The 26,982-nt window shown below is 36.0% G+C and overlaps 1 protein-coding gene across 50 annotated transcripts in view; it reads right to left on the bottom strand.

The window, feature by feature from the left end:
* The window catches only part of TTN (titin), a 239,181-nt gene that overhangs the window by 109,923 nt on the left and 102,276 nt on the right, over positions 1–26,982 (bottom strand). For 22 of the 50 annotated variants that reach the window (XM_085584497.1, XM_085584508.1, XM_085584510.1 and 19 more), the window contains 38 exons: positions 25,577–25,660; positions 25,018–25,380; positions 23,224–23,301; positions 22,942–23,016; positions 22,640–22,723; positions 22,349–22,435; positions 21,760–21,840; positions 21,485–21,574; positions 21,175–21,258; positions 20,189–20,293; positions 19,895–19,978; positions 19,491–19,568; positions 19,189–19,272; positions 18,884–18,967; positions 18,329–18,661; positions 17,623–17,697; positions 16,591–16,674; positions 16,058–16,138; positions 15,326–15,457; positions 14,556–14,639; positions 14,280–14,351; positions 13,301–13,381; positions 12,710–12,790; positions 12,423–12,533; positions 10,983–11,063; positions 9,520–9,603; positions 9,064–9,186; positions 6,843–8,330; positions 6,324–6,407; positions 4,838–4,921; positions 4,492–4,575; positions 4,126–4,236; positions 3,664–3,789; positions 3,322–3,405; positions 2,319–2,402; positions 1,165–1,248; positions 409–909; positions 87–185 (listed from right to left, as the gene is read on the bottom strand). In XM_085584497.1, the coding sequence (XP_085440623.1) occupies positions 87–185; positions 409–909; positions 1,165–1,248; positions 2,319–2,402; positions 3,322–3,405; positions 3,664–3,789; positions 4,126–4,236; positions 4,492–4,575; positions 4,838–4,921; positions 6,324–6,407; positions 6,843–8,330; positions 9,064–9,186; positions 9,520–9,603; positions 10,983–11,063; positions 12,423–12,533; positions 12,710–12,790; positions 13,301–13,381; positions 14,280–14,351; positions 14,556–14,639; positions 15,326–15,457; positions 16,058–16,138; positions 16,591–16,674; positions 17,623–17,697; positions 18,329–18,661; positions 18,884–18,967; positions 19,189–19,272; positions 19,491–19,568; positions 19,895–19,978; positions 20,189–20,293; positions 21,175–21,258; positions 21,485–21,574; positions 21,760–21,840; positions 22,349–22,435; positions 22,640–22,723; positions 22,942–23,016; positions 23,224–23,301; positions 25,018–25,380; positions 25,577–25,660 (5,712 nt within the window). The remainder of the gene's footprint in view (positions 1–86; positions 186–408; positions 910–1,164; positions 1,249–2,318; positions 2,403–3,321; positions 3,406–3,663; positions 3,790–4,125; positions 4,237–4,491; positions 4,576–4,837; positions 4,922–6,323; positions 6,408–6,842; positions 8,331–9,063; positions 9,187–9,519; positions 9,604–10,982; positions 11,064–12,422; positions 12,534–12,709; positions 12,791–13,300; positions 13,382–14,279; positions 14,352–14,555; positions 14,640–15,325; positions 15,458–16,057; positions 16,139–16,590; positions 16,675–17,622; positions 17,698–18,328; positions 18,662–18,883; positions 18,968–19,188; positions 19,273–19,490; positions 19,569–19,894; positions 19,979–20,188; positions 20,294–21,174; positions 21,259–21,484; positions 21,575–21,759; positions 21,841–22,348; positions 22,436–22,639; positions 22,724–22,941; positions 23,017–23,223; positions 23,302–25,017; positions 25,381–25,576; positions 25,661–26,982) is intronic. The other 28 variants (XM_085584521.1, XM_085584505.1, XM_085584501.1 and 25 more) reach the window with 27 other exon arrangements.

Below are 26,982 nucleotides of genomic sequence, written 5' to 3' on the forward strand. Positions count from 1 at the left end.
AAATTTTATAGACTCAGATATGAATAAAGAAAAGAGAGAGTATAGAAAACATTTATTCACAGGAGGTGCCTCCTGGCAATATGTACCTTTGGTTGGAGGAAGCTCTGGTTTTTCTAATTGTGACTTTTTAGGTGTTGTAAGAAGCACTTTCTCTTCTGGGACAGTTCTCTCTTGAACTTCAGTTTCTTTAAAGATATTAGTAAATTTTAATTTTTGCGAATATTAAGACACGTATATACAAATAACACTGAAAAGTGCAATGACTAAAAAGAGGAGGGCATACAAAACATGAAGAATAATAAATTTAAGCAGCAGATCATTAATCTGGCAATGTATACATCAGTGAAAGAAAGGAAAAGGTATTCAGAGAAGACAGATAAGGAGATGCTCAGTCACTGATGTATGTACCTTTAACTGAAGGAACTTTATGTTTTCTAAGAACAGGCATGGGTTCTGGTACTTTTGGCACACCAACAGGCTCTGGTTTCTTGGGTACAGCCACAGGTTTCTTTGGCACAGCCACAGGTTTCTTGGGCACAGCCACAGGCTTCTTTGGCACAGCCACAGGCTTTTGAGGAATAACCAGTGGCACCTCCTCTTCTGCCTCTTCCTCTTCAATCACCTCAGGGACTTTAAAGATATTAGATCTGTTTACTTGACTGAGCTTAACATCATGCACACAGAGAAAATGACAAAATGCTGCTCTCAGCCCTCCCACAGAGTGCAGGGGGCACAGAACACTGAGCACTGCAGCAATGTGCAGGGCATGGCAGGCTCTTTCAGGACACCACCCTATACCTTCAGCTGAAGAGACTTCTGGCTCTTCAGGCTCAGCAACTGCTGCCACCTCTTCTGCTGCTTCCACCTCTTCTTCCTCTTCCAGGACCTCAGCTTCAGGCATCTCAGGCACTTCAAAGATATTAGTGCAGTTCATTTTACATAGATGAGAAGACATGGCAAGTAGGAACATCAGCCAGGGCGACACGGACACAGAACAGCACAGCAGGCACTCAAACCCTCACACACCACACAGCAGCACCCTTGTCCCAGCACACACTGCCGTGACACTCTCAGTCAGGGCATAGAGACAGGCCAGGGTAGGACAAGGCTTAGGAGAAGAAGATTCAGTATGTTCTTTGTTAAGCTATCCATGAAGACAGGTACCTCTGGGTGCTGGAAGCTCTGGTGCTTTGGCAGAGGGCACAGGTGGCTTTTCCTCACGAGCAGCCTTCCGGGGCACCTCAGGTGCTTCAAAGATATTAGTAGCAGTCAGTTCTGTGCATACAACAGGAGGATGCACAGTGACACATAGACTGGAGATACACTCATGAACAGAACCAACGTGGTCTCCCAGCATCAACCTCTCTCTCTCACTGGCTCACACACACAGACCCCACAGGGCAGGGCACAGGCACAGAGTAGTGAGGCCAGGTAGGCTCTGAGAGAGGACTGCTTGCTATGCATGGGCTTGAGGGTGAGGTGTGAATTAGGGTACTTAGAAGCCTTTCCTCCATTGGAGGAGAGCCTTTAATTCTCAGCCCTGCTGGGATCTGTCTTTTCTCTGGGAGCAATCTCAGTCCATGTCTTATCTGTTACCATTCCTCATGAATCTGCTGGTGCTTTACACTCAGCATTTTGGGCACAGACAGGATGAGGATGACAGTTTTTCTCAATTTTTCTCTAATTTTGTCCTTCTGTAAATCCATTCTTTGGTTATGCTTTTCTCTCTTTTTCTTTCTTTTTTTTTTTTTTTTTTTTTGACTGATTTTCTTATCCCAAGTACCTGTCTTGCTTCAATTTTCATTTCACAGTGGCAACTTCCACAGCCTGTACAGTGCAATGGATTTTATAAATATTCTTTTTTATAATGAACCCTAAAAGTGTCAGCAATTTCTTTACTATCACTTCTTTCTATACTGTCACTTCTTATTGCACTTGAGCACTGCTGAGTAAAAGCTGAGTTTTCATTTCAAAATATTTATGTCTATTATATACATTACCTGAGTCTGCCAGAAAAGTCATGCAGACTCTTGTCTATTTGTGATAGCAAATTTGGGTGACAAGATAAAAACTTACGATTAATTGCTAAAATACAAAGTTTTAATATCTACCAATTCAGGATATGACACCCATATAATAAGAGCAAAACATATTTTGAGTTGTTTACAAAAATGCTGGATTTTCAAATTCCTAACTGATACACGGAATGTGGAAAGTTCAGGAGATCACCAAAGAACAGAACAACAACAGACATCAGAAATAACAGGTAAGACAATAAGGACAGTCTCATTTGGACTGATGCACAAAGCCACAGGTACCTCGAACTGCTGCTGGTTCTGCCTGTTTGGGCACAGTTACAGGTGTAGGCTCTTCCAGAGCACCTTTCTTGGGCACCTTGGGAACTTCAAAGATATTAGTGGATTTTAGTTTTGTGGGCACTGCAGATGGCTGTGTTACAATAAAGCAACCCGTAGATATTGCACACAGTCTTTTTTGAGAAAGTGCTGTGGTTACATTCAGCCATCAGCTCTGCTTTGCTTCCAGCCTGTGGAATGACCACGTTGTCCAAGACATCCCACAGGAGATGGGAACTCTGTGTGGTCTTTGTCTCTTAGTCAGGATGGAAATGCAAAAAATGTATCTGGTTTCTTAGTAACAGATGATCAGAGATCTATATGTGGAATCCTACTGTGTTTGTGTATCATCCAATATAATTCATGACTACGTTGTCATTTTAACATTATTTTTTTAGGAAATAGCATTTGATTTATCATCACCATATTTTTTTTCCCTATCAATTATTTCCATTCTTTATAACTCCTCTTAACTTTCTATGTTCCACAGTTCCTTTAATTTTAATTCTACTGTAGAAATAGATATCCTTTTTGTACTTCTCTCTTCCATTATTGGTTCTATTAATATCTTAATAAGATAATCACTAGATATATCCAATCATTTGCTAGCTAAAATTCCTCGTGTACCTTGGCATTATCTTACTTTTAAAGAGGTAGAGAGAACCTTGTTGTTGCCATCTGTTAGAAGCTAAAGGGATGCAATCTTTTGTTTTTTACAGCTAAAGACTTATTTTCAGGCTCTTCAGAAAAGCATGCTATTCTGTTTAAACTAAACAGTCCACAATGTTAATGCTTAAACTTCACTAAAAATTCAGTACACTAGAGATATATTTTCAAGGAATTAAATCTAGCTTTTATGCCACATTTTTGACACTCCACCTTGTACTTCATATATCTTAGGCACTTATATCTGATCACAAGTCCAGAAGAACATGAATATTTTTCTAATGATGATAGTGACCTGTACCTTTGACTGGTGGTGGTTCTGGTTGTTTGGGTACTGCAACAGGCATCTTTTCTTGTGGGACAGCTTTCTTGGGCACCTTGAGCACTTTAAAGATATTATATCATCTTAATTACACAGTTAAATTAGTAGGAAAAATCATAACAGTCAAAGAGTTTAGATACTTCTAAGCACTGTAGAGATCCTCTATTGACTGGTTGGTTAGTCATGCACCAAGATTGGTCCAGCAGAGGTTAAAGGTCAAGGACAAACAACAAATCTTACAGGAAAGAAGGGATAACAAATGAAAATATTCATCAATACAGTTAATATTGATTAATAGGTAAATCTCTCCAGAAGATATACCTTTAGCTTGAGGAGGTTCTGGTTTCTTTGGCACTGCAACAGGTTTCTTGGGCACAGCCACAGGTTTTGGGGGAACGACCACTGGCGCCTCCTCTTCTGTCTCTTCTGCCTCAATCACCTCAGGCACTTAAAAGAAATTAGATTTGTTTACTTGACTGAGCTTAAGGTCAGCAAACAGGCAGATGGCAAAGCAGGAAAGGAGGAAAGTGAACACTTGACAGAATACCAGGATGTCCTCTTCGGCCAATCACTCCTGGTGGATAAGCTACAAAGAGCCTAAGAATGGGCTTATTGCAGGGGGGTTTGTGGAAAACCCCATGGCTCTCTAGTGCAGAGTGGGCAGGCACACAGAGATACAAAATGCTGCTCTCAGCCCTCCCACAGAATGCAGGGGGCACAGAACACTGAGCACTGCAGCAATGTGCAGGGCATGGCAGGCTCTTTCAGGACACCACCCTATACCTTCAGCTGAAGAGACTTCTGGCTCTTCAGGCTCAGCAACTGCTGCCACCTCTTCTGCTGCTTCCACCTCTTCTTCCTCTTCCAGGACCTCAGCTTCAGGCATCTCAGGCACTTCAAAGATATTAGTGCAGTTCATTTTACATAGATGAGAAGACATGGCAAGTAGGAACATCAGCCAGGGCGACACGGACACAGAACAGCACAGCAGGCACTCAAACCCTCACACACCACACAGCAGCACCCTTGTCCCAGCACACACTGCCGTGACACTCTCAGTCAGGGCATAGAGACAGGCCAGGGTAGGACAAGGCTTAGGAGAAGAAGATTCAGTATGTTCTTTGTTAAGCTATCCATGAAGACAGGTACCTCTGGGTGCTGGAAGCTCTGGTGCTTTGGCAGAGGGCACAGGTGGCTTTTCCTCACGAGCAGCCTTCCGGGGCACCTCAGGTGCTTCAAAGATATTAGTAGCAGTCAGTTCTGTGCATACAACAGGAGGATGCACAGTGACACATAGACTGGAGATACACTCATGAACAGAACCAACGTGGTCTCCCAGCATCAACCTCTCTCTCTCACTGGCTCACACACACAGACCCCACAGGGCAGAAATTTCAGGAAATCACCAAGGAACAGAACAACAACAGACATCAGAAATAACAGGTAAGACAATAAGGACAGTCTCATTTGGACTGATGCACAAAGCCACAGGTACCTCGAACTGCTGCTGGTTCTGGCTGTTTGGGCACAGTTACAGGTGTAGGCTCTTCCAGAGCACCTTTCTTGGGCACCTTGGGAACTTCAAAGATATTAGTGGATTTTAGTTTTGTGGGCACTGCAGATGGCTGTGTTACAATAAAGCAACCCGTAGATATTGCACACAGTCTTTTTTGAGAAAGTGCTGTGGTTACATTCAGCCATCAGCTCTGCTTTGCTTCCAGCCTGTGGAATGACCACGTTGTCCAAGACATCCCACAGGAGATGGGAACTCTGTGTGGTCTTTGTCTCTTAGTCAGGATGGAAATGTAAAAAATGTATCTGGTTTCTTAGTAACAGATGATCAGAGATTTATCTGTGGAATCCTAGTGCTTTTGTCTACAGGCCGTGTTTCATAAATGACTGTGTTCTGTGCTGCTTTAGGCAGTCATTGTCATATTTTTACTTGCCACTTTACTATTACTATTTTTATCCTTCAGGTTGACTTCTCCTTTCAAATGCTATCTGCAATTTTCCTCTCTTCTTTAACTTTTCCTATTTTCCCCTCTGTCATCTCCTGGCTTTCATTCTAATCACTTGATGTTCCTTATAACTGTTTCTTACATTAATTTCAATTATTTAAATAATTACATGATCACTTTTAGGAAGTACTTCACTTGAGGAATGTCATTGTATTTCAGATGGAGAGAGTCTGATGGCAGAGGGAATGTTTTCTCTGGCCAGAACTTGGGAGTCCTAAAGGAAATTAAATGATGTATCACTGCATCAATATATTGTGTCTTCAGTTTAGTGTGTCTTCAGTAATTTTTTTGTATTTCAATTGTAAATGCCTTTTTAAAGGCTCACTGTCTTACATGCCATAGTAACTTTACAGCTTTTTCATGCTATTTATACAAAGTAACATGTTTGCAAATCCCATTGTCAAAAATGTTAATGTATGACCAAAATACAGACAAATTATAAATAACAGTTTAAAGAAAATATTCTGCTCTGTGATACAGATACATAGAGATATTTGTGATTATTTTGCTCTGTGTACTAAAACTACTACTCTCTGCTGAAACCTTTAGTTTCTGTCTATTTTGTCTTTCCTCATAGAATCATCTAGGTTGGAAAAATATTTTAGGATCATCAAATCTAACTGTGAACATAACACTGCCTAGTCCCACCAAACCATATATGAAGCCATCCCTACTAATAATGTGAACAACTGTTCATGAACTCCTTCTCTTACATCTCTAAGATTTTGGCATTTTTTGGTAGACAGGAGTTTATCATATCTGCTTGATATGGCATAAACCCAGTATAACAAAAGTTGGTTTAAGTTGAGGAAACATTTCACACCCTTGCACAGCATTTCATATTTGGCACATCCCTTCCTCATTTTTGATAGCAGAGTATCATTTTAAACTGAGATTAATTAAAAATAACCCTAAAAAGCAAATAACACCCCTTCTTATGATGACAATAGTGGTGACATGTACCTTTAGGAAGTGAAGCTTCTGGTTTTTTAGCTAGAGCAGGGGGCACTTTCTTCTCTGGAACAGTCCTCTCAGCTGTCTCAGGCACTTCAAAGATATTAGTGCATTTCATTTTACAGTTACAAGAAAACTCAGTATTAAATACAAAGACTGAAACACAGAGGACAACAGGCATGTTTTGAAATAATAATTTAGCACACACTCATACTCAGTATGATTTGTTTAGCAAGCATAGTTTAAAACACAACAAAAACGACAAACAGCTCAAAAGAGGTTAAAATAATACTTAAAAGAAAATTCACTCTGATTGTCTTATATTCATGATAACAGATAGCTTTGACCGATGCAGGTTTTGGTTTTTCAGGAGCAGCTAGAGAAATTTTCTTTTCTGGGACAGCTTTTTGAACATTGCATGTTCTTTGAAGATATTAGTATCTATTAATTATGTGTATTAAGCTTTAAGATGAACACTGAAACAACATACTCAATGGAAGGAAAAGAGATCCAATGCATAAGAGATACCTTTAGGCTGCGCAGGTGCTCGTTTTTTAGCAGCAACATGCTGTTCCTTTTCAGCCACCTTGGCTGGTGGTGGTTCCTCCGGTGCCAAAATGAGCTCAGGTTCTTTGGATGCCACTTCACGCTTTGGTTTTGGAAGTGGTGTAGAAGGCTCCAGGTTTTGGGGTTCTAAAATAGTTTCTGGTTCTTCAGACACCATGACAGGCTCTGGCACAAAAGGCTTTGATTTTCTGGACACTTCAGTACGCATTGACTTCTGGAAATCTGCAGCAAAGTCTGTTTCTTCAGCTGCTACAAATTCTGTTTTTTGGGACTGCACAAAATGTTTTGTTTTGGGGGGCACCACAACACGCTTTGATTTTTGAGTTGATTCAACTGTCTCTGACTCAGACACTACTATGAGCTCATATTCCTCAGGAGCCAAAAATGGTTCTGGTTTCTGGGATTCCAGAACTGGTTTTTGTTCTGGGGGCATCACACTATATTTTAACTTTTGGGGTGGCATGTGAGGCTTGGGTTCCTCAGGTACCACAATAAATTCTTCTTTCTCAAGAACTTCAACCTGTGCAAGTTTTTGGGATTCCACAATGGGCTTCTGTTTCGGTGGCATCACGCCATATTTTAGTTTTTGGGGTTCTAAGTCAGGCATTGTTTTTTCAGGTACCACAACAAATTCTTGTTTCTCAAGCACTACAACCTGTGCAAATTTTTGGGATTCCATAACAGACTTCTGTTTCGGGAGCATCATGCCATGTTTTAGTTTCTGGGATGCCACATCAGGCTTGGGTTCCTCAGGTACCACAACAAGCTCTGGTTTCTCAGGCACTACAACATGCTTTGGTTTTTGGGATTCCACAACAGACATCTGTTTTGGGGGCATCACACCATGTTTTAGTTTTTGGGGTTCTACATGAGGCATGGGTTCTTCAGGTACTACAACAAATTCTTGTTTCTCAAGCACTACAACATGTGCAACTTTTTGGGATTCCATAATGGGCTTCTGTTTTGGGGGCATCACGCCATGTTTTAGTTTTTGGGGTTCTACATCAGGCATGGGTTCTTCAGGTACCACAACAAATTCTTGTTTCTCAAGCACTACAACCTGTGCAAGTTTCTGGGATTCCACAATGGGCTTCTGTTTTGGGGGCATCACACCATGTTTTAGTTTTTGGGATGCCACATCAGGTTTGGGTTCCTCAGGTACCACAACAAGCTCTGGTTTCTCAGGCACCACAATATGCTCTCTTTTTTGGGACGCTAAAACAGATTCTGATTTTTGGTGTGTCAAAAGAGTCTCAGGCTGCTCAGATGTCAGAACATGCTCTAGTTTATGAACTGCCTTTACAGACTTTATTTTTCGGGCCACTCCAGCCACTTCTGGTTCTTGCGGTTCCACCTCTTGAGGCTTTAGTTTTGCTTGTCCTGCAATGGACTTTGGTTCTTGAGGAACTGGAACACGTACTTTCTTTTCTGGCAAAGTTGTCTTGGTTGCTTTATGTACATAAAAGATATTAGTTCTAAATTTAACAGCTGCACTGACAATCATAACAGAATTAAGCCAACCATAAAACATAAAAGACAGTTGTGATGAAAATATTAAAAACATATCAGGTATCAATCATTTATACTGGCTTTTTAAATGATGAATATAGGACATTTTGGCTTTTCTCTCAAGAGTACATACACACACTCCACCTCACAAAACTCATGCTCCTATATGGAAGTACACATATGAACTAATAATATAACTTAAGATATAAGTAAAAGCCATGATAATTGTCAACAGAATGGACAGGACAAAAGATATTAATTGCACTGCAGGCAATAAGCTGAAGATTCTTTCAAGAAACAGCGGTGAAGGTATCTAGTTTTTCTTGGTGGAACTTCTGGTATTTCAATTAAATTGATAAATTCTTGTCTTAGCTACTAGAATGGGTACTTTGTTTTCTTGTGGTGGTTTTCTTGAACCCAAGCAGGTAGAGTAGCAAGGATATGCAAAAATAGTAAGAAGAACTGAAGTAGAATAATAGTAAGAATAACATACAGGCAATTCAGACATCCAATGTTTTTCAAAAACAACCGCGTGTGTCTATCTCACACATATATGTATATAAATAGAACCAGCATAATTTAGAATTTCAGGAAACAGAGGCTTGGATTATTACAGTGTTAAAGACAAGAGAAAGAACATTACTTTTGTTATTTTATTAGTGTTGAGATTTACCTTCCTTTGGTGGGAGTTCTGGCTCTTCAGGTGCAGCCTCTGGTTCTGGGACAATCACAGGTTCTTGTATTTTTTGCACAGGTATTTTCTTTTCTGGAACAACTTTCTTTGGCACCTCAGGTTCTTTAAAGATATTTGTTTGTTTTAATTTCAGGAATTTGAAGAATAGGAATTTAAAAGACAATAACAGCTCCAAAGTAATAAAATATCTAACAGCATTAGAAAAAAGCCCACCCTTATAAACCATTTGGTTGTTTTTTTTTTTTTCCATATTGCTTTACGCGCACTATTGTTACTGGGAGCTATTCACAAAGGAAGAAGAGCACACAGTCTGTGACACTTATGAATATATTACATAAAGTATACAAAAAAGCTACTAACACAAACGTAAGAAAGATAATATTTAGAGAAACAGATTAATATTTGTGTGCAGTCTTATTAATGTTGAACATATACCTTTGGCTGGTGGAGGTTCTGGTTTTTTAGGAACTTCAATGTGTATTTTTTCTTCTGAAATCACTTTCTTGGGCACCTCAGGTACTTTAAAAAAAGCAATTAATTTTATTTATGTAGGTTTGCAGTGTTCAGACATTAAGAAATAGTAAATCTCAGGGACTTCAAAAGCATGGGTGGTTTTGGATGTGAATATGTAATTTCTCCTTTCTCTAGAGAAAACTCTCTCTGCTGCCTCACTGAGTTACAGATGCAAAAAGTACAATTGAAACAACAAAAAAATTTTAAAAGATATTAATAGTAAAAGTAAAATACCATGATGTTAAAATGGCACTGAATAAAATTAAGGGGTTTTCTTTCCTTGCATACAGTTTTAGTCACTGGATGTTCTGGTTTCTTTGATACTTTAACTTAAACCTATTCTGGGACCAGTCCCTTTGGTACATCAGACACTCAAGAAATAGCAATAACTTTATACTGTCAGAATTTCATAAACATTAAAACATAACAGCAGATCACTCTCAGTGAAAACGCCAACTACAAATATATATATTTTTCTATCAAAATATTTGCATCTTTTTGACAACAGAAGAAAATTCCAACAGAGATCTTGAATAATATCTTTTATATCTTTAAAACAAGAAAAGAATTTTATTTTTGATTCTGTACTTTTGTCAAAATGTCAGGTATCTTTAGCTGGTACAACTTGAGAGGATTGAGGCACAGCAACTTTAATTTTTTTTTGTTGTACATCTACTTCTTTGGGTCCTTCAGGTCCTTTAGGACAGAGATTATTTTCAATTATATAGAATTTTACAGTTATTGCAAAACTTTTCAGTAGAAATTGCCAATAAAACCTCTGATTTGATTTGTTTATTGTCTTAAGGTTATGTCCCTGTAAAGCCTCAGGAAACACCTCAGAGTCTTCTGGAGTTTCTTTTTCTACATCAGAATATTTTTCCATTTTATTCAAACATCTCCCAAATCTCTATTTGACTGAGACTGACAATTGTCTATTTTGTATTCCTTGTATGTCATATTCTTCTATGTGTGACGACTTCTTGATATAATTTTTTTGGTCTCTGCACACAAGTTTTCTTCTATATTAGATGTCTCTATCACTCATTCTATGCTCTCTTTTGGGGCTAGTTCTTCATTGTCAGTCAGGACTATTTCACATCACAGAGGACCTCTTTTCTCCTCTTCTTTTAAGATTTCTGCTTTTGTTCTCAAGTGTCAATCTCGTTTCTGCTCAGCTACATAGATATTTCTAACACTTTGGTACAGATTACAGCTGTGATTCAAAGGAGAAGAATTTTAAACACAGTAACATATATAGAACTCTATGGGCACAGAGAGTAAAAGTAACAGGAAAACACAAACAAGCAATAAAATAACTAATCTGCACAATCAAGCCAAAGGTGTTTTTCCTCTTCCAAATTTAATTTTTCTGTAGTGAAACATACCTTTGGCTGGTGGTGGTTCTGGTTTTTTAGGAACAGCAGCGGGCACTTTCTCTTCTGGAATTTTCTTGGGCATCTCTGGCACTTTAAAGAAAACAGCATTCATTTTTAAAATTAAAACATTTAAAATATGTACATTGTAATGAAGAACGAAGATCACAAGAAGCATATCAGAAGGAAAGATATAAAGAGAGATGTCATGCAAAAAGTGTTGTATACTATTACATACAAATAGGATTTTCATAAATGAGTTTTGCTATAAACCCTAATGTTCAAGAGAAAAATCTCCTCCTCCGAAAGACACTATTATTGACATATAAGCTTTAGGTAGTGTTACCCTTGTTTTTTTAGGTATAAAAATATTTATTGATTTCTTAGGTACCTTGTATACTTTAAAGATAATAAGATGCAGTTTTTAAAATGAAAAAAATTAAACATTCAATACAGAGACGTAAGACAAAACACACAGATATACAAGGATCTGACAAGTAGATGGATAAGGATGCTTTGACAACAGTTACAACTTTGGAGAAGTCTTCATGGTTCTACCCTTCTGGCAAAGAATAAGTTGGAAGTGACTTTGCTTGGGACCTGTTATCAAGCAGTTTTAGATTTGCTATGCTCCCCACAAAGATGAAAACAAGCTAAAGAAGTCATGGCAAAAGTTGCAATGAAATTCCTTCTGAATGTCACACATAACAGTTTTTCACTGATGCTTGGCAGTACTATGTGATAATGACTAGGGTGGGATAAGCTGTGCTGCTTGACAGTTTTCAATGCCACTCAAACTGCTACTTCAGACAGACTTTTAAAACATCTGAATGAATTGTAACAGCTGGTTTCTGTGCAAATCCTATTTCCATTCAAAATGAAATAAATTGACCCCTAGTTTAACATGAGCAATGTGAAACAGAGGCGTAGGATTTACTCCTTGCTAGTGTATGAACAAATTTCTGAGGCTGTACCTATAGAGTGAAAACATTCTGTAAATCTCACTGTGTGTTAACATGGCTGGAGCTTTCCTTACCCTTTTACTGGCTTTTGATACAACTTCTGGGTTATTCTTGGGTGGAATCAGCTAGATCAACTCAACAAATTTTTAATGCTTTGGCAGCAACAGTACAAGGGACAGAAGAAACTTGTAGCAAAAGAATGAAAGGATATGCTGACCTATACCTTTGGCAGCTTCTGGCTTTATAGGCAGAGTTTTTCCTCAGGAATACGTTTTTTTAGGCAATTCAGACACTTGAAAGCTATTTACCAATTTTGATTTTATGACTTAAACACAACTTAAGAAACAGAAAAAGGGACATATACAACATAAACACCACAAATCTGACATGTGGACCATGAACTATTAAATCAGAGACTATGTAAGAAACAGTAAAAAAGTAAAAGTATTTATCAGTGAAAGATCTCAGATCTACCAGGGTCTCAAAGTACCTTGAGATGGTGGAGATTCTGATCTTTTAGGAACAGGAGTAGGTTCTGGCTTTTTAGGCATAGTAATAGGTACTTTTTCTTCTGGAACAGCTTTCCTAATGGCTGCAGGCACTTTAAAGATATTAGTTCAATTTAATGAGAGAAAGACATGTCATGAAAAATCTCAAATTTTTCATATAAGTAAGGCACTGAAAGAATGAATATAAATATGAATTATGAATAATTTAATTTTCTTGGAGTTCAAGACTTAGCAGATTGACAGAAGAGGTGATGAAGAAGTCATATACCTCTAGATGGTGGAGCCGCCTCTTTCCTATGAACAGTAGAAATTTCTTCTTCTACGTGAATCTCTTCATAAACTTCATGTACTTGAAAGATATTAGTGTAAACACTTAAATTAACTTAGACTATCTTCAGAAAGCAAGACAACATGTTAGATAAATAAAAAATATAATCAAATATTCAAGCTCCTCTGAAGATATACAGATCCATTTTATATCTATGTGCAAAATTAGGATGCTTTCAAATAAGGGATGAAAAACCCCTCACATTCTGCCCTGGCCTGACCTCTGCAGTTTATCAGAAGAAAGATGTGTGATGTGTCCTAAACTGAGCTACTACCTTGAGTGCAGAGATAGGCTGTATCTATCTAGATTTTGTCACTTTTTCTTTTTTTTTTTTTCCCTTTGGACTGATATCAAGTAGCACTTTATTTTAAGAACAACTACAGGTGATAATTTTTAAATTACTTTTTACTGTTGCAAGTAACTAAAGCTGTTAAGTAAACCCTAGTTCATGATAAACAGAATACTCTCAAAATAATTTATATATGAAAACATATATTTTATCCTTCAAATAATACTTAAAATTTCTTATACCTGTAAAGTGTGAAGGTTCTTCTTTAGGTACAGCAGGAGGTATTTTTTCTTTGTGGACAGCTTTCTTTCGTACTTCAGGAACTTAAAAATATTGGTTTATTTTAGAAATTTGCATTATGAAATAAGAATTACAGTTTTTAAAAAAAAATTAAATCTACTAGAACAATAGGAAAAATATGTGGTATTGAGATGTGAATAAAATTTAACAACTTCACCTTCTGTAGTCTGTTACTTTTCTAACTCCTAGTATTTATGGTTCTGAATAGGCTCTTCTCTGAAAAGATAGTAGGGGTTTTTTATGTTTGGATTTTTGTTTGTTTGTTTGTTTGTTTGTTGGAGGGATGTTTTTGTGTGCATAGTATGTGCATGTTTAAGGACTTTCGGCACTAAAAAGGGTTTTATTTTTGAAATTTAAAAATTACCCATAAAAGAAAGGCAAAAATCCAGCTCAATTAACTAATTTTTAGGCTTCCATCATGTATAGAGATCTTCATTCTGGAATCATGTAACAAAATTATGTTTCTATTAAAAAATTTGTTGTTTTCTATTTTGTCCTGATTTAAAGTCATACCTTGACTTTCTTTAGGCCCTTGATATGATTACAAAGAGTCCTTTTGCAAATAAGCTTCTCTCACAACCTTTTAGATTTTTTTCAATATATTATCAGAGAAAGCGTTTTGAGAACTAGAACATAAGACATAAAATAAAATAAAACAAAAAAAACCCCTAATCCCTGAATCTCCTGACTACTAAATTTCTATGTCTAATTTAGTCTTCCTAAATTTTAAATTGTTGATGAAGAATGTATCAATCTGTTTAAGCAACTGCTTATAGGAAACAAATTAAAAGAAAAAAATCCAACTGTAAAGTGTCTCTAGTAGCTGGTGGTGTTGTTTAAAGAAAACAAGGAAGCTGGGTTTCTCACTTGGTATGTCACTTTCATAAGAGGTTAGAGAGGGTTAATTTGTAAGTAATGTACCTTTAGCTGGAGGAGCTTCTTCTGCAGGTACAGCAGCAGGTATTTTCTTAAGTGGGACAGTTTTCTTTGTCACTGCAGATATTTCAAAGATATTACATTTCTTAAAGACATTATAATACACAAAGTGTAAGTAGCAAAGATGCAATGACAGACACATAGTAGCTAAGGAAACATTAGAATGAAAACATTAAATAGCAGATTAGCACACAGATGGAATTATGAAGATTAATTTGTAGGAATGTGTTTCTTTACAGATTACTTGAAGAGTTGGTTTACCTTTAGCTGCTGGAGCTTCTGGTTCACTAGGAGTAATAAAAGGTGTCTTTTCTTCTGTTGAAACTTCTCCATAACCTTCAGGTTCTTTAAAGATATTAGTTTATTTTACATATTATAATATTAGTTATAAGACAAGGAGTAGAAAGACAAAATAAAAGCATACAGACATGCATATGGACAAAGAGTTGTTTGAACATAAGTTATTTAAATGTCTTTCAGCCTGATCATTGACTTACTACTGCTAGAAGTTACCATTCCCAATTAGTGAAATATATATTTACAGAAGTATTTCATTTTATTTTCTAGTTTCTTAGTTTTGTGTATTTGTAACTGAAATTTGTATGTCTTCATTTGGAGTTGACTATCTCCATTGCATCTCAAAAATTAGGTGTTGCTCAGGATGGCTCTTAAACGGCTGTCTACTTAAGTTCATTTCTTTGCTTCAGTGTGACTCAAGTGCTTCCTGAATCAGAAACTTAGTTTGTCTCTTATTTACATATCTTTTTCACATTATTAGAGGGGAAAAATACAGCATTTTTAAAAATGCTAAATTATATTTTTAAATTTAGTGTAAGGTTTTAAATTTGAAGTTTTTTAAATGCTGAATTATATCTAATTTTGTGGACATAGATGGTCTAAAAGATATGAGTATGAGCTGCTTTTAATAGTTTTAAAAATTAATTTAAAATAGCTCACATTTTACAAAATAGTATAGAGCATGACTTGATATATTTTCAATTTACTATTTGGTAGATGAGTCATTGATGTACCTTCATAAAAAGGAGGTTCCTCTTCTCTAGGGATAATGGTGGGTACTTTCTCTTCAAGGACAGCTCTCTTATGAAACTCAGGAACTTCAAAGACATTAGCTTTTTTTTTAGTAACTTCAAAGTAATTTTCAACTTTTAATATCCCAAACAGAAATAAACCCAGAAAACTAAGTCATTTTGAGGTCTTGGAAACTCTTCAAGAATCAAATATGATACAGGTCTAGAGCTGCCTTCCTGGAACAATGAATTATGTGAAAAAATTTATGGTTTCAGCTCTCAAAGAGAAAGCTGAAACACAATGCAAATTTGCATTCCTTACTGCATTGCCATGCTCTTCTTCTGGCTGGTGTAACAGCTTTAATAGCTTTAACTTACTGGCTCTTGCCCTATTACTTCTTCACCAATATAATGACCTGTGTATTGGTATCAAAACCCCAGTTTAAACTAAATTCACAACTGTATTATAAATAGAAAAGCCCTAAAGCTTTACATATTGTGTTGTATATAGGAATACCTCCTCAGCATGTTTTCATTCGTAATTTACTGTCTAGCACATATCTGAAATGTTTGCCCCAGAGTTTGAGATTTATCACTGAGATTTCAATCTCCACTTGGAGAGACTGGGTACTCTTGCAGTGGTGTAAAGACCGTGACAATTTTTAATGATGTTAGCTGGGCAAAATGGCACAAATGTTTGCTTTCCATAAAGTCTCATATCAAAGGCTCCTTTACCTTTCATTGGTGGAACTTCTATCTCACGTGTACGTGTAGGTTTCTTTTCTTCAGGGACAGGTCTTTTGAAATCATCTGGCCCTTTAAGATATAATTTACTTTTAGGGCTTTCAAAGCTACTTGAAAGAAGTTACAAAGAAGAAGAGCAAGTCTAGCAAGGAAGATTCTTGAAACATCAAAGAATTAAATCCTTCCTGAAAGAACATTTATGTTTATTTTGAAGATTAGACAGAAGAATAGCATATTAAAAAATACATTATTGAAAGATTCCTTTCCAGAAGAAATAAAGATATTATTTCTTTCTGACCTTTTTTCATGTGCAAGTTAATGACAGGACACACATTTTTAAAGTGACTCTAACAAGTTTTAAACAAATAACTTGAAACCAACAGGCAAAAAAGACTCACTGACAAACATGAAAAAAAAATCCACCATGGGGACATAAAACATGCACATGTTTCTCAACAAATAATGAGGATAAAAGACTGAAATTAGAGTTCATGTCTCACAAGGACAATGAAGAGGAAGAATACCTTTAGCTGGCGGAGGCGCTTCCTTTTTAGGAATAGCAGGTGGCACTTTCTCTTTTGGAACAGGTTTCTTTGGCACTGCTGGCACTTTAAAGACATTGGTAGTTGTTTTAAGAATGATTGCAGTATGAGTATTATGTAAGAATAGAGTTAAACAAAAAGCAAACAATAGAAAGAGTCAGAAAACTTAGCAAAACACAAAAATATTTCTAAAATACATAAATATACACTATAGAAAAGGCCGCCTATCTGGACTATTTTGGTTGGATTAATGCAGCTAGAGTTTCAGCATTCAGTGAAAGAAAAACACTGCTGTTGTTGGATACATTTTGAATAGGGGTATGCCTTAACAATTAGGTTTCATGTACTATTATCTCTAATTAATGGGAGCTGGGAGTACAGTAAGGTAGCCATTTCCTATCAACTAACTCCAAACTTTTCTGTAAAAGCAAACAAGCAAACTGAGCCACATTTTCCCACTTATCAGATTTCATTCTGACAATTAATTAATATGAGAAATAACTATAAAAGCACACAACGAATTCCTGGCAAATTTAGTGCTATGAACAGATAATTACAGAGCTCTGGACTAGTGCAGTAACTTCACTAGCACTCACTGACAATTGCTATTTCATAAAGCACTTATGCTTTATGAAACTTATGCTTTATGATACAGAGAATACCTATTAAGATAGGACACACTCCAGCACGTCATTAGGTAAAAAAATGTTATAGGTTTTTAGAATTCTGCAGGAAACTAGAGTTTTAACCATTAGCTTTAAAATATCTCTTGCATTGTGATGGCAAAAATTAAATTAAGGTACTAACTTCATTCCCTTTGTCTCCAGGAAATAATTTGTTTGATTTTTGTTTTGCTAAAGGAATTTTTTTTTTTTTTAGTAATCTGTCTTTAACAGTACTGTGAAAGAAAGCTAAGAATTTAAGAGTCAAATTAGATGAGGTAAAGTACTGGATTTGGGGATTTGGAGATTCATGCAGAAGGCTGTGTTTTCATTTATCTGATGGATGATGTACCTTTAGCTGGTGGAGCTTCTCTTTTAAGAGCAGGTACTTTTTCTTCTGGCAGAGGTCTTTTGGGCAACTCAGGCACTTTAAAAAATATTTCATTATGTATTATATGTTATTTATTAAGAAACAGGTATAAAAACAGCAAGCAGAGCAATCACTCATTTGTAGAGGAACCATCTCATAATTCATGCAAAAAAAGGGAGCAGCCATCTCAGAATTCTTGAGTAATGAAATAAGAAATATCAATGTACATCTACTTATTACATTGTAGATGCACTTTCCGTTTGGTGTAAGGGATCCTATGATCATAAATATAAATGATGGGAAAGAAGGTTCTATAGGAATCCTAATATCTTTGTAACTCAAAGGAGCTGAACTGGACAAAACAATTAAATCTGAATGCATAAAAAGTAAGTCAGGTTGAAGCTGAAATACATAAGAAGATTAACATTTTCTCTGCTTGTGTTATATATCTGCTAGTTCACTCTTGGGCAGTCAGATAGGGAACCCTCCCATTTTACAAGGAAAGGTGTTCCTTAGGAAGGACTAAGACAGAGACAAACTGGATGGATTTATCATTACCAGCAACATAGGACTACAAACACATAGGACTACAAACAAAGCAAAATATAAGTAAACACCCGTAGGTTGCTTAAGCAGCAACTGAAAACTCAACACACTGTAAGAACAAAGAAGTCATGATTTGATTTACCTATAGCTGGCTTGGTCTCATAAGCCTCCTCATATACCTCCTCATATTTCTCATAGATCTCTTCCTTCTCCTTAAACTGATACTTTTCATAGACATCTTTCTCCTCAGCCTCCACCTCATATTCCCGTTCCAGAATTTCCTTATATCCCTCAGGTTCTTCAGGTTCCTCATACGCCTCAATTTCTTCAGCTTCCTGAATCTCCTCAAACTCTTCAATGCTTTCATATGTCTCATACTTCTCATATTCTTCATAGGCATACTCATACTTCTCCACCACAGGTGCAGGGGCAGGGACTTTTTCTTTCTGTACCAGTTTCTTGGGTACTTCAGGCACTTTAGAAACAGTATTATTGTTACTACCTGACAATTATTTAAATTTTTTTTTTACAGTTAAGCCAAGATAATTGACAAAGAACAGATAATGTGCATGACAACCTCAAACATAAGTAACATTAAATTATAGAACTATGCTTCTGAAAAAATATATATATTATAAAAGATTTTAGAATGAGGAAGAAAAAAAAAATTAAGAAAAATGAGGAAATATATCTGTACCTTTGGTTGGTGTGGGTTCTTTGGGTTTGGGCACAACAGCTTGCACTTTCTCTTCTGCCACAGCTCTTTTACGCACCTCCGTGACTTAAAAGATACAGATTTTGTTTAGGAATTTAAAAACAACAAATCACCTTAGAGCAGTGTAAGTAGAAAAGCACAAAAAACAGAGCTTTATGGTTCAACAACATAAACATTGAAAATGAAGAGTTTTAACATAAATTCAAACAAAGATCTTGTACAACAGAGACAAAAGTTAGAAAGAAGAAAGTCCTAGCATAAATATTTATTATAAGGAGTATATATACCTTTTGCAGCTGGAACCTCCACTTTTTCAGCGGGAGCAACCAGTACCTTCTCTTCAGGAGCAACCTTCTTAGGCATCTTGGATACTTTAAAGATAAAACCTAACTTCAGTGCACTTTTGCACACATTTTAAATGGACACAAAGCCAGAAGTTTATGAACAACAAAGCAGAAACGTACAAACAAACAAACAGTATAGTGACAAATACAATACAGGACAGAAACACTAAAGCGTCCCTTGCTAAACTCAACTTGGATCAAGAATATTATCAGTTAATCATAACAGCATTTACAATCTCCAGTACCTTTGGCTGATGGAGCTGGCACCTTTTTAGGAACAGGTTCTTTCACTTCAGGAATGGGTTTCTTAGGCATCTCAGGCACTTTAAAGACATTTTATTTTAAGAATGTCATCCACCAGTAGTATGAGAAAGATAACAGAAAACATGTACAAAGAGACATAATAAGAACTGATCTGCAGAATATGTTTTTAAAAGATGAAACAGAAATTTAAATAAAAGACACTTTACATCCATGGGCAGACTTGAGCAACTCAAATAGTTTTAGAACTTGTTTTGTACTAGGAATTTGACAGGCACTCTGAGATACCAATACAGAAATGCAGCAGGGACACAAAGCTAACATAAATAACAAACAAACTAAACAGAAACACGGAAGGAGAATAACAACACATTGTTAACTTATGCACCTTTTGCTGGAGGAAGTTCCAGTTTCTCAGGTGGAGGTACAGGTGTTTTTTCCTTTTGGACAGGTTTCTTAGGAATCTCTGGCTCTTTAAAGATATTATTTTGCAAACACATGTTAAAATTGCTTTTGAAACAGTAAAAGCGTGAACATGGAAACAAGATAAAAACATAGAACAAGACCACAAACTTCCTCAAAACATATAAAAGAGTTACATAAAACTTAGAACAAGAAATAGAGATGAATTTTAATGAACACAAAAGATGTCATAAGTGACTTGCAAGAAAAGATCGTGTACCTTTTTCTGGTACAATTTCCTCTGGAATAAATTCCTCCTCTTCTTCTTCAGGAACAAAAATGGGAACTTTTTCTTCGGACACAACTTTCTTTACAACCTCAGGCACTTGGAAGATATTGTTTCAAGAACTTTACTTTCACAACATCACAAAGAAAATCCATAACATAAACCACAAAGACACCAATTTTAAAGTAACAATAGAAATAGAAAAAAATAGGGGAAACTACTGGGTGTTTTTTACTCCCTGAAAACAGCGATGTGTAATTGGGTTACAAGGATTATACTTTTGCCCAATTTTTAATTCCACAGTGTCATTGTAAACAGAAAATATGAGCAAGATATGCTACAAACCAGAGTTAAAGAAGATTACTAGCATTAAGGTTTTTTACATTAAAAAAACTTGCTTTTCTTTTTCTTTTCTTTTTTTTTTTTTCCTAAATTACTCGGCTGTTGAGGTAGGCTTGGCATCCAACAGTTGCCTTTGCAATCCCTCCACTTGGAATTTCACATTTAGGGTATAGGATCTTATCATTAGTGTGGTCACTTGTAAATTGATATTATTTTTGTATAAGTTCAGTTAAAACCCTTGAGAATACAGCTTATTTTCCAGATACATATAAGAGTGATCTCCCTAAATTGAAGGCCCATAATATTTAATTTCAGCTATTTTGTTTAAAGAAAATTGAAGTTACTTTAAAAATTATTTCTAGGTGATTATATCACAAGGAATTATTTCATTCACAGTAATCACTTAAAGTGGAAAAAAGAAGGTCATTCAAGGCCTGATTCTCAGCTGGCTGCAGTCAATAACAGAACAGACAATCCCTGTCTGAGCCCTAGGACCGCTCACTGCAGGGAAGCAGCAGGGTGCTATAACCCAGGACCTGAATTCGCATGAGTATGAATTGAATGTTAAAATTAAGCTCCACTGAAATATGAAAATTAGAGGGAGAGGAATTATCTGCATACATCATGATGTGATATACCTTTAGCTGGTGGCATTTTCTTTGCTTTAGGGACTGCAACGGGTACTTTTTCTTCTGGGACGGCTCTCTTGCGCACCTCTGGCACTTCAAAGATATTGTTGTGATAAGAAATTGGTAATTGCTTTTAGAGCATCAAAACTACTAAAACTACAGAACAAAGTCACAAAGACCAGAAAGAAGAAGAAGAAGAAGAAAACCCCTCTCAGAAGGTTAGTAGAGGTTTATACCAAGCTTAAAACAATCACTGGAGATGAAGATCTATTAATGAATTGGACAAAGCTCTCATAATCTTCAAGAATCAAGACTGTACCTCTTGCTGGCATCTCTGGAACCTTTTCCTCTTCTTCTTCAGGAACAAAAATAGGTACCTCTTCACTGGGATATCTTGGTATTTCTGGCACTTTAAAGATAGTTTTTAATTGTAGAAAATTTAGAGACAACTTACACAGAAGCTAAAGCAAGTACTTTTGTCACACACTACTATGACACCGCAGTTAAATTCTAACAACAAATGCACAAATCAACAACAAATGCACAAAACCAAGAACAAGCATTATCCACATGTTCAGCTACAGGAAGCGATACCTTTGGCTGGTGGAGGTTCTGGCTTTTTATGTACAGGGACAGGTACTGCCTTTTCTGGAACTTTCTTGGGCACTTCAGGCACTTTAAAGACATTTTTATTTAGGGAATTAATTTTCAATGTAATATAAAATCTAGTAAAAAAATAACTGATATTAAGATAGCTACACAAATACGGAAAAATTTAGTCATGTGATGAAAGTTAGCATTGATTTTATCTACAGATTTATGCACATATGTAAACTTACAAACAGGGACTACAGAACGACAAACTGGTGTGGTAAGGGTAAGGGAGAAGTCTGGCTGTTTAGGTAAATTTTTTCTCTTTTGGACCATCTGTTTTTGAAGCAGCAAGTCCGTTAAAAGATTTAGATATAAAAGATCCAAAAGACAGAGACAATACAAAACACAAAGACATTTTCAAAGCGAAGAGTAAGGATAGACACCATGACTGACAGACACAGTGTCAAACAGCTCAGGGAGTGGTTCAAACATATTAGGCTGAAGAATGGGATTGTTACTGCCAGTAACAATCTCATAAAGATGAAGAAACAAAAATAGAATCACACAGTTGAATCAGAAAATGGTGTACCTTTGGTTGGTGGAGGCTCTTCCACTTTTTTAGGCACTGGGACATGTACCTTCTCTTCTGGCACAAGTTTCTTTGGTACTTCAGGCACTTGAAAAATATTATTGTAATGTAAGAATTTCATTTTTGTGCCATAAGGTAAAGAACATTGATATGAATCAATAAAGTTGGGTGACAAAGAAGAACTGTCAAGAATAGAAAACTCTTCACTCTATATCATGTATGAAAAAAGACTGACTTTTAACTTTTTTTTTATATAAAACATTTGGCCAAGAGCTATATCAAATCATATACCTTTGGCTGGTGGAATATCCTTCTTTTTTGGTACAGGAATAGGAACCTTCTCTTCTGGCACAGGTTTCTTTGGCACTTCTGGAACTTAGTAAGATATTATTAAATATTGAGCTTGGCATGAAAATCTAAAACAACATGACATACAAACTAGTCACACTAAAACAGTTAAACACACACAAAAGGAACCACAGTCTTCAAGAGCAACAATTCTTTTTCTATCCTAGTTTTTAACACAAGTGACAAGATAAAGGAATGCTAGAAGATCTTTCTGATCACAGATAATGAATGACACGTGCATATACCTTTAGCTGGGGGAGCTTCCTTCTTCGGCACTTGGACTTTCTTTTCAGGTACAGGTTTCTTTGGCACCTCGGGCACTTCAAAAACATGATTTTGGTTAAAAAAATAAACCATAAGCCTACTCAAAACAAAAATGAAACAAAAAAGACAGCAACATAACTATTTCATATGAAGACCCCTCTCCAAAAAGAACAGAAAAAAGTAATAAGCCATTAAGGCATCTGAAAAATAATGTGAATTACATATTCAGAAGATGTCTTCTAACATAAAGAGATTATATATACCTTTTGCTGGAGGAGGTTCTTTTTTCTTCAGAATAGGTATTTTTTCCTCTGGAACAGGCTTCTTGGGAGCCTCAGGCACTTGAAAGATACCATTAATGTTTTAGGTATTTACTTCCATAACAACAAGAACATAAAGTGCAAACAAACATCACAAATACATATTCATGTAAACAAATATCACACACTCAAAAAACCAGCTATTATTTAAGAGGGCTTTATCACTAACCCAAAATAAAATAACAAACTCATCATATTAGCTGCTTTTATCTCTATTCTTCCTGCTTAGGCATGGAGGCCATCAATAAAAATATTTTCAATTTCAAGGGCTTTTTTGAAAGAAGATTTCCTTTTTTCAGAAGATTAAGTCAGAGAGATTCAGTCACTTTTTTGAATTAGTTATTAAAAACATGTTTCAAATGCTTGTCAGGCATGTAATAGGTTGCATCTGATCATATTCTTTTATATATATTAAATGTAAATTGCTGAACTGCATTTTCTTCCTGAAGAATTTCCAAGAGCTTTCTAAATGCAAAAAAGCAAGCATATCTAGTTTATCAATGGACTTACTTCAAGCACAGAACTGTCCATTTTAAGTACCCAGCAGTTTATGCCACAATTTGTTGGATAAATTAAATGCTTTTTAAAAAATCTCTTTACTCTTCTGCAATCAACAGACTTGTCCTTTAACTGCAGTGAGGCAAAAATTTCAACTATAATATATATCTAAAATATAAACTAAAATATATCTAAACTTTTGTTTGTACCCTAAACCCCAGAAATGTCCATATAAATAATTCCACCGGTTCTAAGCATACTGAAGAAAGTTTGGAGCACATATGAATTAAACTTAGCTACTATGAGAGATTAAATGGAAATTTCAGCTAACCTTAATCTTCCTGCTCAGGATTAACCTGGCTTTTGCAGTGTACTGCCTTATCTTTTCTCATGTTTATGACAAAATTTCTACTGCAAACAATGTTGGATTAACTTTGACATTTATTAATTAGTCAAATGAAATTCTAAACTTCTTTGATGGAAAAAGACACTATGGAATGATTTGGATTAGGAATGGAAATGATACTCTTAGATGATTATGTAATTTTGGAAAATCAGATATAAATTATCTATATCTTTTTATTATGATGTAGAAAGGCTTTATTACCAAGATCTTGGTATGACCTAGTTCTCCTAACTAGTGAATACTGTACTAACAATGCAGAAAATTTATACCCATACCATAAAACTTTGTCCTAAGGAAAACACATGAAACTAAGTTTATTTAAATATGGGTATTGTTATTTTTCATGAAAGTATATTATTCTTTTCAAGATGGAAATAAACATCAACCATAGGCCTTTCTAAGATTTCTGAAAAAAATTCAATGTGACTTGTGTTCCTAAATCACTTTTTTTCAAGTACCCTAGCTATTTTCTAGATAAATATATTTTTTGTCTATAAGTGCAGATTTTACATAAGCATTTTTAAGTATTTCAAGCACAGACTGACAGCAACATTGGACCGCAGATGAGGATGAAATTAAGCCTGGTTATATTTTCATAGGGGATTATACAGAGTTCATATGAAAGAGGAATGAACATGTATGACATGGAAAATTTGAATTTATGGCGTTAGTAGTAAAGAGTAGATATACAGCCATCTGCGCTATATAATAATCGATAAACACCTTTAAAAATGCACACTGTAAAGCACACAGCAACATTTTTAAACAAAAGTTTGATACTTTCATAGAATGAAAAGATACTACTTTTCCTCACACAAAAGTTAAAAGTATACCTCTAGCTGGTAGGGGAGCCTTCTCTTCATACTGAGGAACTTGTGGCTCTTCCTCCTCATATTCAGCAACTTCCTCTCCATAGTAAGCAGCTTCTTCTTCATAATGGATGACTTCTTCCTCTTCATACTGAGGAACTTCTTCTTCATACTGAGGAACTTCTTCCTCTTCATACTGAGGAACTTCCTCCTCATAGTGACTAACTTCTTCATAATGGCGAACTTCCTCCTTGTAATGGATTACCTCCCTCTCATATCTGGTGGTATCTTCCTCCTCGTACCTTGGAATCTCTTCTTCCTCTTCATACTGAGGAACTTCAACATATGCTTTTTCTTTTCGGACAATTGTCTTGCGTACTTCAGGCACTTAAAAAGATACCAATTAAAAGAAACTTAAAATTTAGCACATAGATCTTACTAATAATGAGGAACACAAGGCATTGTCAAATAAGAATTAACCAAGGGAAGAACATTCCATAGAAAACAAATCAGTACGCACTGTACATGGAACATACAAGACACAAAAAACATTTACACCATTTGAATACTCTATCCAGTATACCTTTGGCTGGTGGTCTTGCCATTTTTTTAGGAGGATAAATTGGTACTCTTTCTTCAATGATAGCCCTCTCTGGTACATCAGGCACTTAAAAGATACAGCACAATTACATTTAAGAATTTTTATATGCCAATTGTTTAAAAGCAAAAGTATTCTTGGCAAGAAACAGAAAAAGATATCGCACAAACACATGGCTGACATGTAAAAGACAAGATATTTTCACTGGACATGTAGCTAGGGAAGTCATTAGGCTTCTTTTCAATTAAGAAACAACAATCTTTTCAAGATAACAATATAAGCAACTGATATGACTCCTGCTTCATCCACTGCTGTCAACAGTGAAGTTAAGTTTGCTGATGGGCAGAACTCAAAATCCAAAGCCATCCAATTACAAAATCAGTACAACTCATTGTTCTCTGCAGTAGTTCCTCTCCAGAGCAGTGACACTTTGCACTGCCTCAGGAAGAGATCAAGAATCCTCATTCACTGACAACAAAAGATTTGTGTAGGAAAATCTAGATGAAGATGAAGGAACACATGGATAAAAACTTTGAGAGTGACTAACATAGATAAGGGCCCTGGTCTAATTAAAAGCAAAAGAATGACTTGCTCAGTGAGGAAGGTGTTTTTCCTCTTCTGTCAATTACTTTATTAAGTGACTTTTTTGTTCTGACATGATGAGGAGCCATTCCTTGTAAAAGCAGGAGCATCTCCAGAAGATTAAGATGCGGATATGTTCAGTTTTTAAGACTTATTCAGGAAAGAATGCTATGTTTAAGCACCATATTCTCTTTTACAGAAGTGTGTGGGCCTTGTCTTCCGAGGCATGTGTCTTGGAAAATTGACCAATATAATTGGAAACAGCACAGAAAATCACCTTGGCATTTTAAGATCTGGAAAGTTGGAGAATAACCGTGGCATTTTCTTAACAGATTTGAGATTTTTTCTGACCTTAAGAGATAGAATCCATTCTGTCACTGACAGATTTGATAATTTCTAAAAGCTTTCTTCATGACAGGCTACAGTGAGCATAGATGAATGGCTGCCACAAGTCTTGATGCTCGTTGTTATTTTTGGGGCAATGTGAAGACTCATTTTCTGGCAGAGTCCTCCTTGATATTTATTTATAAATACCAGGTACATCTACACTTGAAATATTAAACTGAATCTGGTTGGAACTGGTATTTTGGTGGATTTAAAACAAAAACTGCATTATGCATGAGTCCTCTTTTCAGAAAGCTCAGGTTCCTTTGGATTTTTTTTTTTTTTTCCAGCTAAAACACCAGTGTTTGGTACCCTATTGGAGAACTGTTGCATTTAATGTCTTTCTGCTTTGACCCTTTTCTTTCCAGACCAGATGGAATATTACACCTGCCTTACAGAGAACCAAAGGTCATCCTTCATCATAC

Source organism: Lonchura striata, chromosome 7 (genome assembly GCF_050655825.1).
Source record: "Lonchura striata isolate lonStrDom1 chromosome 7, ASM5065582v1, whole genome shotgun sequence".
Lineage (NCBI taxonomy): Eukaryota > Metazoa > Chordata > Aves > Passeriformes > Estrildidae > Lonchura > Lonchura striata.